Source organism: Chiloscyllium punctatum, chromosome 21 (genome assembly GCF_047496795.1).
Source record: "Chiloscyllium punctatum isolate Juve2018m chromosome 21, sChiPun1.3, whole genome shotgun sequence".
NCBI lineage: Eukaryota > Metazoa > Chordata > Chondrichthyes > Orectolobiformes > Hemiscylliidae > Chiloscyllium > Chiloscyllium punctatum.
The window spans coordinates 22447287-22464806 of NC_092759.1; the positions used below are offsets into that span (position 1 = coordinate 22447287).

The following is a 17520-nucleotide window of genomic DNA, read 5'->3' on the forward strand; positions in this document are numbered from 1 at the left end:
GACACAGTGCTCCCCTAAACCTGGGAGCTGTCTGTTTGTCCCTGTCAGGCAGAGCATCAACAGGCTCTGTGTCTGAGAGCAGGGGATGGAATGGCAGTGAAATACTGGAAAGCTGAAACAAGCCAGAGAGTCGTGGAGAAACTCAGCAAGTATGGCAGCATAGTTAGAAGACTCTGAACCCAGAGACCCAACGACCATTCTGGGGCTCTGGTTTCTAATCCCAGCCCTGGTACACGGTGGGATTAAGAGTGTAATGATGACCATGAACCTCGTTCCCTGGAAAGCTGATGTTTTGTTTTCAGTTATTCTTTCACAGGATGAGGGCTTCACCAGCCTTCAGTGCCCATCCCTAATTGCCCAGAGGGCAGTTAAGAGTTAACCTCATTGCTGTGGGGTCTGGAGTCAGATGGAGGCCAGACCAGGTAAGTTTCCTTCCCTGAAAGACGTTTGTGCACCAGATGGGTTTTTCTGAAAATCGACTCTTAGTCCCAGATATTTTATTGAATTTTCCTTGCACCATCTGCAGTGATGGGGTTCGAACCCTGATCCTCAGGGCATTCCCAGGGTCTCAGCATGAACAGTCAACAGGCCATCACCCAGTAATGTCCTCCAGGGAAGACCATCCTTCCCTGGTCTGACTGACATGGGACAGCAGTGTGGGTTTGGACGGGCAATAAATACAGGTGTGGCCAGCGTATGAAAGAACATCATCTGTCGAGAGAGAGAGAGAGAGAGAGAGAGAGAGAGAGAATTGGAGTTTGGTTCCGAGACCATTCTGGAGAAGACTCGTACTGGACTCAAACCATTCACTGTTTCTGCTGCTGCCAGACTGGTTGAGTTTTCAGATTTCAGCTGATGTGTCCACTTGATGCCCGTACTTATCGCGTGTTTGTTTTGATCTTCCATTGATCCTTTCCACTGCACAGGTCTGAGCGCTGAGAGCAGTAACTCATCTCCCTCCTCAGTGTCCGAGGGGTCAGCAACTTTGTCAGTGAGCTCTGCGTACTTCAGTGGCTCCGTTCACAGAGAGACACCCATCACCAGTCCTGAACTGTGCCCCAGTGTTGAGCGAGACGTAGCCATGGAGATCTGTGAGCTGCAACGACAGGATGTCACCAACAGCACAGCCCACCCAGCGCAGGGTCAGGAGCGGGCTGCTCTCAGCTGCACTGGGAACGCTGAAAGCCAGGAGAAACCGAGTAATGGGTGGAACCTGCAGGAGGAAGGTGAACTTCGGAGAAACTGGACTGGCAGCTCAGCTCTGCACTGCGGCACAGCCAGTCCCCACTTCTTCCTCGACCATGAGGCCAGTCTCATAACAAACAATGGCAGGCAATACTCGATGGCAACAGCAAGAGATTCCATGGAGACTGAGCTGCTTCGTTTCACTGAAAACGTGGAGAATGAAGACTTCCTGCCTCCCGTCGATGTTTTACAGGTGAGAAAGGTGAACTGAACTGTGCCTCGATAGCTTCCCACTCTGATACCACGAGATAGCCCAGATATCAGAGCCTCTGCAGTCCCCTGGCTGCCACAAGCTGTCAAACCCATGTTCTTCCCGGTAAGCCCTTGAAGCCCCTCAGCCATACTGACGTCTTTAAATTCATTTTGTGGGGTGAGGGCATCTCTGGCTGGGCCCAGTATTTCTTGCCCCATCCCTAGTTGCCCCCCTTGAGAAGGTGGGGGGTGAGCTGCCTTCTTGACCCACTGCAGTCAATGTGCTGGAGGGTAGACCCACAATGTCCCTGAGGGAGGGAATCCCAGGATTCTGACCCAGCCACACTGAGGGAAGGGTGATATATTCCCAAGTCAGGATGGTGAGGGGCTCGGAGGGAAACTTGCAGGGAGTGGGGTTCCCATGTATCTGCTGCCCCTTGCCCTTCTCGATGGAAGTGGCCGTGGGTTTGGAAGGTGCTGCCTGAGGATCTTTGGTGAATTACAACTCAAATCTCGACTTGAAAATTTCCCTAAAAGGCATCTCCATGACCTGCTCACCCAAACCTTTGTCCCTGCCTCGACCCAACTCACCAAGTAAACTCTCAAACCCCAGGTTGTGACCATCTCCAACAGGAGACCATCTCACCACTGCCCCCTTGACATTCCATGGTGTTCCCATCACTGAATCCCCCACTATCAACATCCTGGGGGTTACCATTGACCAGAAACTCAACTGGACTCCCCACATCAACTCAATGTCTACAGGAGCAGGGCAGAGGCTGGGAATCCTGCAGCGAGTAACTCCCCTCCTGACACCCCCCCAAAGCCTGTCCCACCATCTACAAGGTACAAGTCAGGAGGGGGAGGGAATACTCCCCACTTGCCCCTGGATGGGGGGCAGCTCCAACAACACTCAAGAAGCTCGACACCATCCAGGGACAAAGCAGCCCCCGCTTGATTGGCCCCCCACCCACAAACACCCCCTCCCTCCCTTACCCACCGACCCTCAGTAACAGCAGTGTGTACCAGCTACAAGATGCACTGCAGAAACTCACCAAAGATCCTCAGGCAGCACCTTCCAAACCACGGCCACTTCCATCTAGAAGGGACAAGGGGCAGCAGATACATGGGAACCCCACCCCCTGCAAGTTCCCCTCCGAGCCCCTCACCATCCCGTTCATTGAGAGACACTTTTTCCTGATACATTCTTGCACAGTCTGGGAGTCTCGCTGATTTAATACCTCTCCCTCATTGCCTGTCCTGAACGTGATGCCCTGACTTCCGAAGCCACTGCTCTGTCGACAGGCCCATGATGTTGTTCGGGAGAGAGTTGTGCAGAGTTTTGATCGGAGTGAGTCTGACGGAGTTGACAGACACTCATACCTCCTCTGTGAGTTTTGTCTTGAGAAGTGCCTGAGGACATTGAGTCCAGATTGTTTCTGTGTGTAACAGTGTGACTGAGCCCACCTCCCCTCCATATTCTACCGACTAACACAGACATCAGCATGCCAGCTCTCACTGTCAGGTCTCCTTGTACCCTGTGCCCCCACCCACAGGTCGATATGATCACATTGGCGGAGCAGATTATCGATGCCACTCCCGAGCGAATCAAGCAGGAGGATTTTAACAGCATTCAGACAGCTCTGAAAGAGCATCAGGATAACACAGCCATCAGTGACACCATGACCTGGTTGGCCAGCTACTTGGAAAATGTCGACCAACTTCCCAATTTCTCCCAGCACAGGTAATCTCATGGGATCCAGAAGGCAGTCTCACTGGAGACCGGAGAGACAAATCACATGTGCACGAATGGAGATCTTTGAGTTGGGGGTCATTAGATCAGGGATCAATTCGAATCCAAAGGGATCTCTGGAATTAGAGATGACACATGACTCGCTGAGATGAGGGATTCGAACACTGGGGTACAGTACTGGTGGGGACAGGTCTGTCCCTGTATAACACTGGGGTACAGTACTGGTGGGGACAGGTCTGTCAGTGTATAACACTGGGGTACAGTACTGGTGGGGACAGGCCTGTCAGTGTATAACACTGGGGTACAGTACTGGTGGGGACAGGTCTGTCAGTGTATAACACTGGGGGACAGTACTGGTGGGGACAGGTCTGTCACTGTATAACACTGGGGTACAATACTGGTGGGGACAGGTCTGTCACTGTATAACACTGGGGTACAGTACTGGTGGGGACAGGCCTGTCAGTGTATAACACTGGGGTACAGTACTGGTGGGGACAGGTCTGTCAGTGTATAACACTGGGGTACAGTACTGGTGAGGACAGGTCTGTCACTGTATAACACTGGGGTACAATACTGGTGGGGACAGGTCTGTCACTGTATAACACTGGGGTACAGTACTGGTGGGGACAGCTCTGTCCCTGTATAACACTGGGGTACAGTACTGGTGGGGACAGCTCTGTCCCTGTATAACACTGGGGTACAGTACTGGTGGGGACAGCTCTGTCCCTGTATAACACTGGGGTACAGTACTGGTGGGGACAGCTCTGTCCCTGTATAACACTGGGGTACAGTACTGGTGGGGACAGCTCTGTCCCTGTATAACACTGGGGTACAGTACTGGTGGGCACAGGTCTGTCACTGTATAACACTGGGGTACAGTACTGGTGGGGACAGGTCTGTCCCTGTATAACACTGGGGTACAGTACTGGTGAGGACAGGTCTGTCACTGTATAACACTGGGGTACAATACTGGTGGGGACAGGTCTGTCACTGTATAACACTGGGGTACAGTACTGGTGGGGACAGCTCTGTCCCTGTATAACACTGGGGTACAGTACTGGTGGGGACAGCTCTGTCCCTGTATAACACTGGGGTACAGTACTGGTGGGGACAGCTCTGTCCCTGTATAACACTGGGGTACAGTACTGGTGGGGACAGCTCTGTCCCTGTATAACACTGGGGTACAGTACTGGTGGGGACAGCTCTGTCCCTGTATAACACTGGGGTACAGTACTGGTGGGCACAGGTCTGTCACTGTATAACACTGGGGTACAGTACTGGTGGGGACAGGTCTGTCCCTGTATAACACTGGGGTACAGTACTGGTGGGGACAGCTCTGTCCCTGTATAACACTGGGGTACAGTACTGGTGGGGACAGGTCTGTCCCTGTATAACACTGGGGTACAGTACTGGTGGGGACAGCTCTGTCCCTGTATAACACTGGGGTACAGTACTGGTGGGCACAGGTCTGTCACTGTATAACACTGGGGTACAGTACTGGTGGGGACAGCTCTGTCCCTGTATAACACTGGGGTACAGTACTGGTGGGGACAGCTCTGTCCCTGTATAACACTGGGGTACAGTACTGGTGGGGACAGCTCTGTCCCTGTATAACACTGGGGTACAGTACTGGTGGGCACAGGTCTGTCACTGTATAACACTGGGGTACAGTACTGGTGGGGACAGCTCTGTCCCTGTATAACACTGGGGTACAGTACTGGTGGGGACAGGTCTGTCAGTGTATAACACTGGGGTACAGTACTGGTGGGGACAGCTCTGTCCCTGTATAACACTGGGGTACAGTACTGGTGGGCACAGGTCTGTCACTGTATAACACTGGGGTACAGTACTGGTGGGGACAGCTCTGTCCCTGTATAACACTGGGGTACAGTACTGGTGGGGACAGGTCTGTCCCTGTATAACACTGGGGTACAGTACTGGTGGGGACAGCTCTGTCCCTGTATAACACTGGGGTACAGTACTGGTGGGGACAGGTCTGTCCCTGTATAACACTGGGGTACAGTACTGGTGAGGACAGGTCTGTCCCTGTATAACACTGGGGTACAGTACTGGTGGGGACAGGTCTGTCACTGTATAACACTGGGGTACAGTACTGGTGGGGACAGGCCTGTCACTGTATAACACTGGGGTACAGTACTGGTGGGGACAGGTCTGTCCCTGTATAACACTGGGGTACAGTACTGGTGGGGACAGGTCTGTCCCTGTATAACACTGGGGTACAGTACTGGTGGGAACAGGTCTGTCACTGTGTAACACTGGGGTACAGTACTGGTGGGGACAGGTCTGTCAGTGTATAACACTGGGGTACAGTACTGGTGGGGACAGGTCTGTCACTGTATAACACTGGGGTACAGTACTGGTGGGGACAGGTCTGTCACTGTATAACACTGGGGTACAGTACTGGTGGGGACAGGTCTGTCAGTGTATAACACTGTGGTACAGTACTGGTGGGGACAGGTCTGTCAGTATATAACACTGGGGTACAGTACTGGTGGGGACAGGTCTGTCACTGTATAACACTGGGGTACAGTACTGGTGGGGACAGGTCTGTCCCTGTATAACACTGGGGTACAGTACTGGTGGGGACAGGTCTGTCACTGTATAACACTGGGGTACAGTACTGGTGGGGACAGGTCTGTCCCTGTATAACACTGGGGTACAGTACTGGTGGGGACAGGTCTGTCAGTGTATAACACTGTGGTACAGTACTGGTGGGGACAGGTCTGTCAGTATATAACACTGGGGTACAGTACTGGTGGGGACAGGTCTGTCACTGTATAACACTGGGGTACAGTACTGGTGGGGACAGGTCTGTCCCTGTATAACACTGGGGTACAGTACTGGTGGGGACAGGTCTGTCACTGTATAACACTGGGGTACAGTACTGGTGGGGACAGGTCTGTCCCTGTATAACACTGGGGTACAGTACTGGTGGGGACAGGTCTGTCAGTGTATAACACTGTGGTACAGTACTGGTGGGGACAGGTCTGTCAGTATATAACACTGGGGTACAGTACTGGTGGGGACAGGTCTGTCACTGTATAACACTGGGGTACAGTACTGGTGGGGACAGGTCTGTCCCTGTATAACACTGGGGTACAGTACTGGTGGGGACAGGTCTGTCAGTGTATAACACTGTGGTACAGTACTGGTGGGGACAGGTCTGTCAGTATATAACACTGGGGTACAGTACTGGTGGGGACAGGTCTGTCACTGTATAACACTGGGGTACAGTACTGGTGGGGACAGGTCTGTCCCTGTATAACACTGGGGTACAGTACTGGTGGGGACAGGTCTGTCACTGTATAACACTGGGGTACAGTACTGGTGGGGACAGGTCTGTCCCTGTATAACACTGGGGTACAGTACTGGTGGGGACAGGTCTGTCAGTGTATAACACTGTGGTACAGTACTGGTGGGGACAGGTCTGTCAGTATATAACACTGGGGTACAGTACTGGTGGGGACAGGTCTGTCACTGTATAACACTGGGGTACAGTACTGGTGGGGACAGGTCTGTCCCTGTATAACACTGGGGTACAGTACTGGTGGGGACAGGTCTGTCCCTGTATAACACTGGGGTACAGTACTGGTGGGGACAGGTCTGTCACTGTATAACACTGGGGTACAGTACTGGGTGGGGACAGGTCTGTCCCTGTATAACACTGTGGTACAGTACTGGTGGGGACAGGTCTGTCCCTGTATAACACTGGGGTACAGTACTGGTGGGGACAGGTCTGTCACTGTATAACACTGGGGTACAGTACTGGTGGGGACAGGTCTGTCAGTGTATAACACTGTGGTACAGTACTGGTGGGGACAGGTCTGTCACTGTATAACACTGGAGTACAGTACTGGTGTGGACAGGTCTGTCAGTGTATAACACTGGGGTACAGTACTGGGGGGACAGGTCTGTCACTGTATAACACTGGGGTACAGTACTGGTGGGGACAGGTCTGTCAGTGTATAACACTGGGGTACAGTACTGGTGGGGACAGCTCTGTCCCTGTATAACACTGGGGTACAGTACTGGTGGGGACAGCTCTGTCCCTGTATAACACTGGGGTACAGTACTGGTGGGGACAGCTCTGTCCCTGTATAACACTGGGGTACAGTACTGGTGGGGACAGCTCTGTCCCTGTATAACACTGGGGTACAGTACTGGTGGGGACAGCTCTGTCCCTGTATAACACTGGGGTACAGTACTGGTGGGGACAGGTCTGTCACTGTATAACACTGGGGTACAGTACTGGTGGGGACAGCTCTGTCCCTGTATAACACTGGGGTACAGTACTGGTGGGCACAGGTCTGTCACTGTATAACACTGGGGTACAGTACTGGTGGGGACAGCTCTGTCCCTGTATAACACTGGGGTACAGTACTGGTGGGGACAGGTCTGTCCCTGTATAACACTGGGGTACAGTACTGGTGGGGACAGCTCTGTCCCTGTATAACACTGGGGTACAGTACTGGTGGGGACAGGTCTGTCCCTGTATAACACTGGGGTACAGTACTGGTGAGGACAGGTCTGTCCCTGTATAACACTGGGGTACAGTACTGGTGGGGACAGGTCTGTCACTGTATAACACTGGGGTACAGTACTGGTGGGGACAGGTCTGTCACTGTATAACACTGGGGTACAGTACTGGTGGGGACAGCTCTGTCCCTGTATAACACTGGGGTACAGTACTGGTGGGGACAGGTCTGTCACTATAACACTGGGGAACAGTACTGGTGGGGACAGGTCTGTCACTGTATAACACTGGGGTACAGTACTGGTGGGGACAGCTCTGTCCCTATATAACACTGGGGTACAGTACCGGTGGGAACAGGTCTGTCACTGTATAACACTGGGGTACAGTACTGGTGGGGACAGGTCTGTCCCTGTATAACACTGGGGTACAGTACTGGTGGGGACAGGTCTGTCACTGTATAACACTGGGGTACAGTACTGATGGGGACAGGTCTGTCACTGTATAACACTGGGGTACAGTACTGGTGGGGTCAGGTCTGTCACTGTATAACACTGGGGTACAGTACTGGTGGGGACAGGTCTGTCAGTGTATAACACTGGGGTACAGTACTGGTGGGGACAGGTCTGTCAGTGTATAACACTGGGCTACAGTACTGGTGGGGACAGATCTGTCCCTGTTTTACACTGGGGTACAGTACTGGTGGGGACAGGTCTGTCAGTGTATAACACTGGGGTACAGTACTGGTGGGGACAGGTCTGTCAGTGTATAACACTGGGGTACAGTACTGGTGGGGACAGGTCTGTCCCTGTATAACACTGGGGTACAGTACTGGTGGGGACAGGTCTGTCCCTGTATAACACTGGGGTACAGTACTGGGGGGGACAGGTCTGTCACTGTATAACACTGGGGTACAGTACTGGTGGGGACAGGTCTGTCAGTGTATAACACTGGGGTACAGTACTGGTGGGGACAGGTCTGTCCCTGTATAACACTGGGGTACAGTACTGGTGGGGACAGGTCTGTCCCTGTATAACACTGGGGTACAGTACTGGGGGGGACAGGTCTGTCACTGTATAACACTGGGGTACAGTACTGGTGGGGACAGGTCTGTCACTGTATAACACTGGGGTACAGTACTGGTGGGGACAGGTCTGTCAGTGTATAACACTGGGGTACAGTACTGGTGGGGACCGGTCTGTCACTGTATAACACTGGGGTACAGTACTGGTGGGGACAGGTCTGTCAGTGTATAACACTGTGGTACAGTACTGGTGGGGACAGGTCTGTCCCTGTATAACACTGGGGTACAGTACTGGTGGGGACAGGTCTGTCCCTGTATAACACTGGGGTACAGTACTGGTGGGGACAGGTCTGTCAGTGTATAACACTGGGGTACAGTACTGGTGGGGACAGGTCTGTCAGTGTATAACACTGTGGTACAGTACTGGTGGGGACAGGTCTGTCCCTGTATAACACTGGGGTACAGTACTGGTGGGGACAGGTCTGTCCCTGTATAACACTGGGGTACAGTACTGGTGGGGACAGGTCTGTCCCTGTATAACACTGGGATACAGCACTGGTGGGGACAGGTCTGTCCCTGTATAACACTGGGGTACAGTACTGGTGGGGACAGGTCTGTCAGTGTATAACACTGGGATACAGTACTGGTGGGGACAGGTCTGTCCCTGTATAACACTGGGGTACAGTACTGGTGGGGACAGGTCTGTCCCTGTATAACACTGGGGTACAGTACTGGTGGGGACAGGCCTGTCACTGTATAACACTGGGATACAGTACTGGTGGGGACAGGTCTGTCCCTGTATAACACTGGGGTACAGTACTAGTGGGGACAGGTCTGTCTCTGTATAACACTGGGGTACAGTACTGGTGGGGACAGGTCTGTCCCTGTATAACACTGGGGTACAGTACTGGTGGGGACAGGCCTGTCACTGTATAACACTGGGATACAGTACTGGTGGGGACAGGTCTGTCCCTGTATAACACTGGGGTACAGTACTAGTGGGGACAGGTCTGTCAGTGTATAACACTGGGGTACAGTACTGGTGGGGACCGGTCTGTCACTGTATAACACTGGGGTACAGTACTGGTGGGGACAGGTCTGTCAGTGTATAACACTGTGGTACAGTACTGGTGGGGTCAGGTCTGTCCCTGTATAACACTGGGGTACAGTACTGGTGGGGACAGGTCTGTCAGTGTATAACACTGGGGTACAGTACTGGTGGGGACAGATCTGTCCCTGTTTTACACTGGGGTACAGTACTGGTGGGGACAGGTCTGTCACTGTATAACACTGGGGTACAGTACTGGTGGGGACAGGTCTGTCACTGTATAACACTGGGGTACAGTACTGGTGGGGTCAGGTCTGTCACTGTATAACACTGGGGTACAGTACTGGTGGGGACAGGTCTGTCAGTGTATAACACTGGGGTACAGTACTGGTGGGGACAGATCTGTCCCTGTTTTACACTGGGGTACAGTACTGGTGGGGACAGGTCTGTCAGTGTATAACACTGGGGTACAGTACTGGTGGGGACAGGTCTGTCCCTGTATAACACTGGGGTACAGTACTGGTGGGGACAGGTCTGTCAGTGTATAACACTGGGGTACAGTACTGGTGGGGACAGGTCTGTCCCTGTATAACACTGGGGTACAGTACTGGTGTGGACAGGTCTGTCAGTGTATAACACTGGGGTACAGTACTGGTGGGGACAGGTCTGTCACTGTATAACACTGGGGTACAGTACTGGTGGGGACGGGTCTGTCCCTGTATAACACTGGGGTACAGTACTGGTGGGGACAGGTCTGTCCCTGTATAACACTGGGGTACTGTGTTGGTGGGTGAAGATTCTGAATTGTGCAGTGGTGCAGTTGGAGGTTCTATGATGTAGAACCCAGATGAAGCTGTGTGCGTGTCCAGTCGGTGAAGTGTTGTGATCCCCTGTCCTGTATCGAGCTCTGTTGATCGCCCACAGTGCAGTACCGGCTGCCTAGAGGTGACATTGAGATGTCGTCACTGTGGTACTGCCTGCCTTGGTGTGTTCTCTCCTCCACCCCCAGCACCACGGGGATTGATATTGGACGATATTTTAATTCAGGTGACATGTTACCCAGGATTAGATTCCCAGTTTGACGCACATGCTGACCCTTTCAGCTGGTTTGGAAATGCCGTGCGGCCTGTGTTCAGGGGCAGACTGGCTGAGGACAAATCTCCAGCCACACCCAGGCACCATCTGAACCAACTGCAGAGAGTGATAACACTGAAATCTGAGCTCCAATTATTATTTCACACTGTCTCCCACACGCTGGCAGCTCATCTGTCAGAACGCTTGAGCTCCCCCAGTGGTTTTGCAGCAGTCAATGACCACAGCTCCTTTCCCTCTGACTCAGTCTCGGCGAGTTCCCCTCAACAGCCCAGACAAATATTCATCCTGATCCAAACCTGACCCTGTCAGCCCGTCATTCCTTACTGCCTGGTGGGGGGTGTCTCGTTTCCCATGACTGTATCTGATGTGCCCCCACCCCCTTCCCCACAATCTGCAGGACTGACAGCCACTTCCCTCCCACTGTCTGGGGTGGGGGGGGGGAGAGAGATGTTCCCCGCTTCCCCCACTCTGGGAATCCTTGGAGACTGTCCTCCATCGGTGAAACCCCTTGCTGTGCTCCTTCGATGGTGTATTTTTAATGACCACCGTCAGGTCAGCCCTTACAGACGAGTCTGTCAGTCTGTGACAGGGCAGGTAGTCCCACAGTTCAGCTGCTGTGTCCGATCCACTGAGCATTCCCGTTCCTCCCACGGGAATTCATTTCAGTCAGATATTCGGAAGGAGCAAATAATAACCAGAAGGTGCAGCTTTACCCTGTGTCTCACCCCATACTGTCCCTGTCCCTGTCCCTGTCCCTGGGAGTGTTTGATGGGGGGACAGTGTAGAGAGAGCTTTACTCTGTATCTAACCCTGTGCTGTCCCTGTCCCTGGGAGTGTTTGATGGGGGGACAGTGTAGAGGGAGCTTTACTCTGTATCTAACCCCCGTGCTGTCCCTGTCCTGGGACTGTGTGATGGGGGGACAGTGTAGAGGAAGCTTTACTCTGTATCTAACCCTGTGCTGTCCCTGGTCATGGGAGTGTTTGATGGGGACAGTGTAGAGAGAGCTTTACTCTGTATCTAACCCCGTGCTGTCCCTGGTCATGGGAGTGTTTGATGGGGGGACATTGTAGAGGGAGCTTTACTCTGTATCTAACCCCGTGCTGTCCCTGTCCTGGGATGTTTGATGGGGGACAGTGTAGAGGAAGCTTTACCCTGTCTCTAACCACGTGCTGTCCCTGTCCCTGGGAGTGTTTGCTGGGGGACAGTATAGAGGGGGCTTTACTCTGTATTTAACCCCGTGCTGTACCTGGTCATGGGAGTGTTTGATGGGGCACAGTGTAGAGGAAGCTTTACTCTGTATCTAACCCCGTGCTGTCCCTGTCCCTGGGAGTTTTTGATGGGGACAGTGTAGAGGAAGCTTTACTCTGTATCTAACCCCGTGCTGTCCCTGTCCCTGAGAGTGTTTGATGGGGGGACAGTGTAGAGAGAGCTTTCCTCTATCTCTAACCCTGTGCTGTCCCTGTCGCTGGGAGTGTTTGATGGGGACAGTGTAGAGAGAGCTTTACTCTGTATCTAACCCCGTGCTGTCCCTGTCCTGGGAGTGTTTGAAGGGGGGGACAGTGTAGAGGGAGCTTTACTCTGTATCTAACCCTGTGCTGTCCCTGTCCCAGGAGAATTTGATGGGGGTCAGTGTAGTGAGAGCTTTACTCTGTATAATTCTGTGCTGTCCCTGTCCCTGGGAGTGTTTGATGGGGGGACAGTGTAGAGGGAGCTTTACTCTGTCTCTAACACCCGTGCTGTCCCTGTCCCTGTCGCTGGGAGTTTTGATGGGGGTCTGTGTAGAGGGAGCTTTACTCTGTATCTAACCCCATGCTGTCCCTGTCCCTGTCCCTGGGAGTTTTTGATGGAGGGTCAATGTAGAGGGAGCTTTACTCTGTATATAACCCCGTGCTGTCCCTGTCCTGGGAGTGTTTGATGGGGACAGTGTAGAGGGAGCTTTACCCTGTCTCTAACCCCCGCGCTGTCCCTGTCCCTGTCCCTGGGAGTGTTTGATGGGGGGTCAGTGTAGAGGAAGCTTTACTCTGTATCTAACCCCCGTGCTGTCCCTGTCCCTGGGAGTGTTTGATGGGGGGTCAGTGTAGAGGAAGCTTTACTCTGTATCTAACCCTGTGCTGTCCCTGTCCTGGGAGTGTTTGATGGGGGACAGTGTAGAGGGAGCTTTACTCTGTATCTAACCCCGTGCTGTCTCTGTCCCTGGGAGTGTTTGATGGGGGTCAGTGTAGAGAGAGCTTTACTCTGTATCTAACCCTGTGCTGTCCCTGTCCTGGGGAGTGTTTGGTGGGGGGTCAGTGTAGAGAGAGCTTTACTCTGTATCTAACCCTGTGCTGTCCCTGTCCTGGGGAGTGTTTGGTGGGGGGTCAGTGTAGAGAGAGCTTTACTCTGTATCTAACCCTGTGCTGTCCCTGTCCCTGGGAGTGTTTGATGGGGGACATTGTACATAGAACATAGAACAATACAGCACAGAACAGGCCCTTCGGCCCACGATGTTGTGCCGAACTTCTATCCTAGATTAAGCACCCATCCATGTACCTATCCAAATGCCGCTTAAAGGTCGCCAATGAATCTGACTCTACCACTCCCTCGGGCAGGGCATTCCATGCCCCCACCACTCTCTGGGTGAAGAACCCACCCCTGACATCTCCCCTATACCTTCCACCCTTCACCTTAAATTTATGTCCCCTTGTAACACTCTGTTGTACCCGGGGAAAAAGTTTCTGACTGTCTACTCTATCTATTCCTCTGATCATCTTATAAACCTCTATCAAGTCACCCCTCATCCTTCGCCATTCCAACGAGAAAAGGCCGAGAACTCTCAACCTATCCTCGTACGACCTACTCTCCATTCCAGGCAACATCCTGGTAAATCTTCTCTGCACCCTCTCCAAAGCTTCCACATCTTTCCTAAAGTGAGGCGACCAGAACTGCACACAGTACTCCAACTGTGGCCTAACCAAAGTCCTGTACAGCTGCAACATCACTTCACGACTCTTGAATTCAATCCCTCTGCTAATGAACCATAGGTCTTCTTACAAACTCTATCCACCTGAGTGGCAACCTTCAAAGATCTATGTACATAGACCCCAAGATCCCTCTGTTCCTCCATCTGACCAAGAACCCTACCATTAACCCTGTATTCCGCATTCTTATTTGTCCTTCCAAAATGGACAATCTCACACTTGGCAGGGTTGAACTCCATCTGCCACTCCTCAGCCCAGCTCTGCATCACATCTAAGTCCCTCTGCAGCCGACAACAGCCCTCCTCACTGTCCACAACTCCACCAATCTTCGTATCATCTGCAAATTTACTGACCCACCCTTCGACTCCCTCCTCTAAGTCATTAATAAAAATTACAAACAGCAGAGGACCCAGAACTGATCCCTGCGGAACTCCACTTGTAACTGGACTCCAGGCTGAATATTTACCATCTACCACCACTCTCTGCCTTCGACCGGTTAGCCAGTTCTTTATACACACTTGAGCCCATCTCTGTGTCCGCAAGTATTCCCTGTCAGTGCTACCTTCTCCACAGCCTCCCTACATTCTTGGACATCCTGAAAAACAGCTAACCTACTTGCTGGACTACAAGTCTGGATCCCATCCCCCTACCAAATTAGTTTAAACCCCCCCACCGAAGAGTGCCAGCAAACCTACCTCCCAGGATATTGGTGCCCTTCTGGTTCAGGTGCAACCCGCCCTGCTAGTACAGGTCCCACCTTCCCCAGAATGCAGTCCAATTGTCCAAATACCTGAAGCCCTCCCTCCTACACCATCCTTGTAGCCACGTGTTCAACTGCACTCTCTCCCTATTCCTTGCCTCATTGTCAGTGGCACCGGCAACAACCCAGAGATGACAACTCTGTCCATCCTAGCTTTTAGCTTCCAGCCTAACTCCCTGAGCTCCTGAATGCCCTCCCCACCCCTCTTCCTATCTATGTCGTTGGTGCCAATGTGCATCACGACTTCTGGCTGCACACCCTCCCCCTTAAGGATTCTGAAGACACGGTCCGAGACGTCTCGGACCCTCGCACCCGTGAGGCAACAAACCAACAGAGAGTCTTGCCCATGTCCACAGAACCGCCTGTCTGTCCCTCTAACTATAGAGTCTCCTATAACTAGCGCTCTCCACCTCTCCCCCTTTCCCTTCTGGGCCTCCGAGCCGGACCTTGTGCCAGAGACCCGGTCACTGCAGCTTACCCCTGCTAGGCCGTCCCCCCGTCCCCCCCCCCAACAGTATCCAAAGCGGTATACTTATTGTTGAGGGGAACGACCACAGGGGATCCCTGCACTGCCTGCTTCCTCCCCTTCCCACCTCTAACTGTTACCCAGCTACCTCTGTTCTCTGGCGTAACTATGTCCCTGTAGCTTCTATCTATCACCCTCTCAGCCTCTCGAATAATCCTCAGTTCATCCAACTCCAGCTCCAGTTCCCTAACCCGGTCTGTGAGGAGCTGGAGCTGGCTGCACTTCCTGCAGGTGAAGTCGGCAGGAGCATCGGTGGTCACCCCTACCTCAAACATCCTGCAGGAGGAACATTCCACCACCTGCGCTGCCATAACTCTACACTTAGTCTCCAAAACAAGAACACTAAGTGACTTACCTGTTCAGCTGACTGAGTCCTTTAGAGGAGGCGGGAGGGTGGGAGACACTACACGTGTAGTGTCTCGGGTTCCTTCTCCACTCAAACTTCTGACCTTCCCAGAAGCCTCTGTTGACGACTTCCGGGTTCCTGCTCCTAGTTGAAAAAAAAACACAGACTGCGAAAAGACAAACGTTAATTTAAACTGGTCTCTGCTTACCTTCCGGCTCCCCTCTCTGTGCGCCCACTGTAGCACTGAGGTCGAACCCTCAGAGGTACACGCTTTTAAATCAAAACTTCTTACCTTCCCTTACCTTACCTTCTTACCTTGTAGAGGGAGCTTTACTCTGTATCTAACCCCGTGCTGTCCCTGTCCCTGGGTGTGTTTGTTGGGGGGACAGTGTAGAGGGGGGTTTACTCTGTATCTAACCCCGTGCTGTCCCTGTCCCTGGGAGTGTTTGATGGGGGGACAGTGTAGAGGGAGCTTTACTCTGTATCTAACCCCATGCTGTCCCTGTCCCTGGGAGTGTTTGATGGGGGACAGTGTAGAGGGAGCTTTACTCTGTATCTAAGCCCCGTGCTGTCCCTGTCCCTGGGAGGGTTTGGATCCTTGTATTTGGTGATGAGGAACATGACTAACTGTGTTGTTGCACACTCTAACTGTTTGCCATTTCCCAGGTCTGTGTGTAGTCAGCCACTGACACCACCATCCAACCCCTGCCTGAGTCCGGTCAACTCTCCACTCAGTGATATCACCTTGGAGAAAGTCGAGACACCAGCCAATACCGATTGGTCAGATTTCCTCAATGCCTCTGCCAATGGGAAGATGGAGAGTGAGTTTGCATTGCTGACCCTGTCCGACCATGAGCAGCGAGAGCTGTATGAGGCAGCTCGGATCATCCAGACGGCGTTCCGCAAGTACACGGTGAGGCCCAGCTTCAGAGAGAGAGTCTGTAGGGGAACGCTCAACCACTACACAGGGCCTCGCCCCGGCGACACACACACACACACACACACTCCCATCTACACACACACACACTCCCATCTACACACACACACACGCACTCTCATCTACACACACACTCCCATCTACACACACACACTCCCATCTACACACACACACACTCCCATCTACACACACACACACACACTCCCATCTACACACACACACACTCCCATCTACACACACACACGCACTCCCATCTACACACACACACACACACACTCCCATCTACACACACACACACTCCCATCTACACACACACACACTCCCATCTACACACACACACACTCCCATCTACACACACACACGCACTCCCATCTACACACACACACACACACACTCCCATCTACACACACACACACTCCCATCTACACACACACACACTCCCATCTACACACACACACTCCCATCTACACACACACACACGCACTCTCATCTACACACACACACACTCCCATCTACACACACACACTCCCATCTACACACACACACACACACACACACACACACTCCCATCTACACACACACACACGCACTCTCATCTACACACACACTCCCATCTACACACACACACACGCACTCTCATCTACACACACACTCCCATCTACACACACACACTCCCATCTACACACACACACACACACTCCCATCTACACACACACACACTCCCATCTACACACACACACGCACTCCCATCTACACACACACACACTCCCATCTACACACACACACTCCCATCTACACACACACACTCCCATCTACACACACACACACACACACACTCCCATCTACACACACACACTCCACACTCCCATCTACACACACACACACACTCCCGCCTACACACACACACACTCCCATCTACACACACACACACACTCCCATCTACACACACACACACTCCGATCTACACACACACACACTCCCATCTACACACACACACACACTCCCATCTGCACACACACTCCCATCTACACACACACACTCCCATCTATACACACACACACACTCCCATCTACACACACACACACTCCCATCTACACACACACACACACTCCCATCTACACACACACTCCCATCTACACACACA

The 17520-nt window shown here is 52.6% G+C and overlaps 1 protein-coding gene across 1 annotated transcript in view; it reads left to right on the forward strand.

The window, feature by feature from the left end:
• Window positions 1-913: 913 nt before the first annotated feature.
• The window catches only part of LOC140492654 (calmodulin-binding transcription activator 1-like), a 79612-nt gene continuing 63005 nt past the window's right edge, over window positions 914-17520 (forward strand). The window contains exons 1-3 of the mRNA XM_072591693.1: window positions 914-1438; window positions 2994-3181; window positions 16106-16352. Of these exons, the coding sequence (XP_072447794.1) occupies window positions 1082-1438; window positions 2994-3181; window positions 16106-16352 (792 nt within the window). The 5' untranslated portion in view covers window positions 914-1081. The remainder of the gene's footprint in view (window positions 1439-2993; window positions 3182-16105; window positions 16353-17520) is intronic.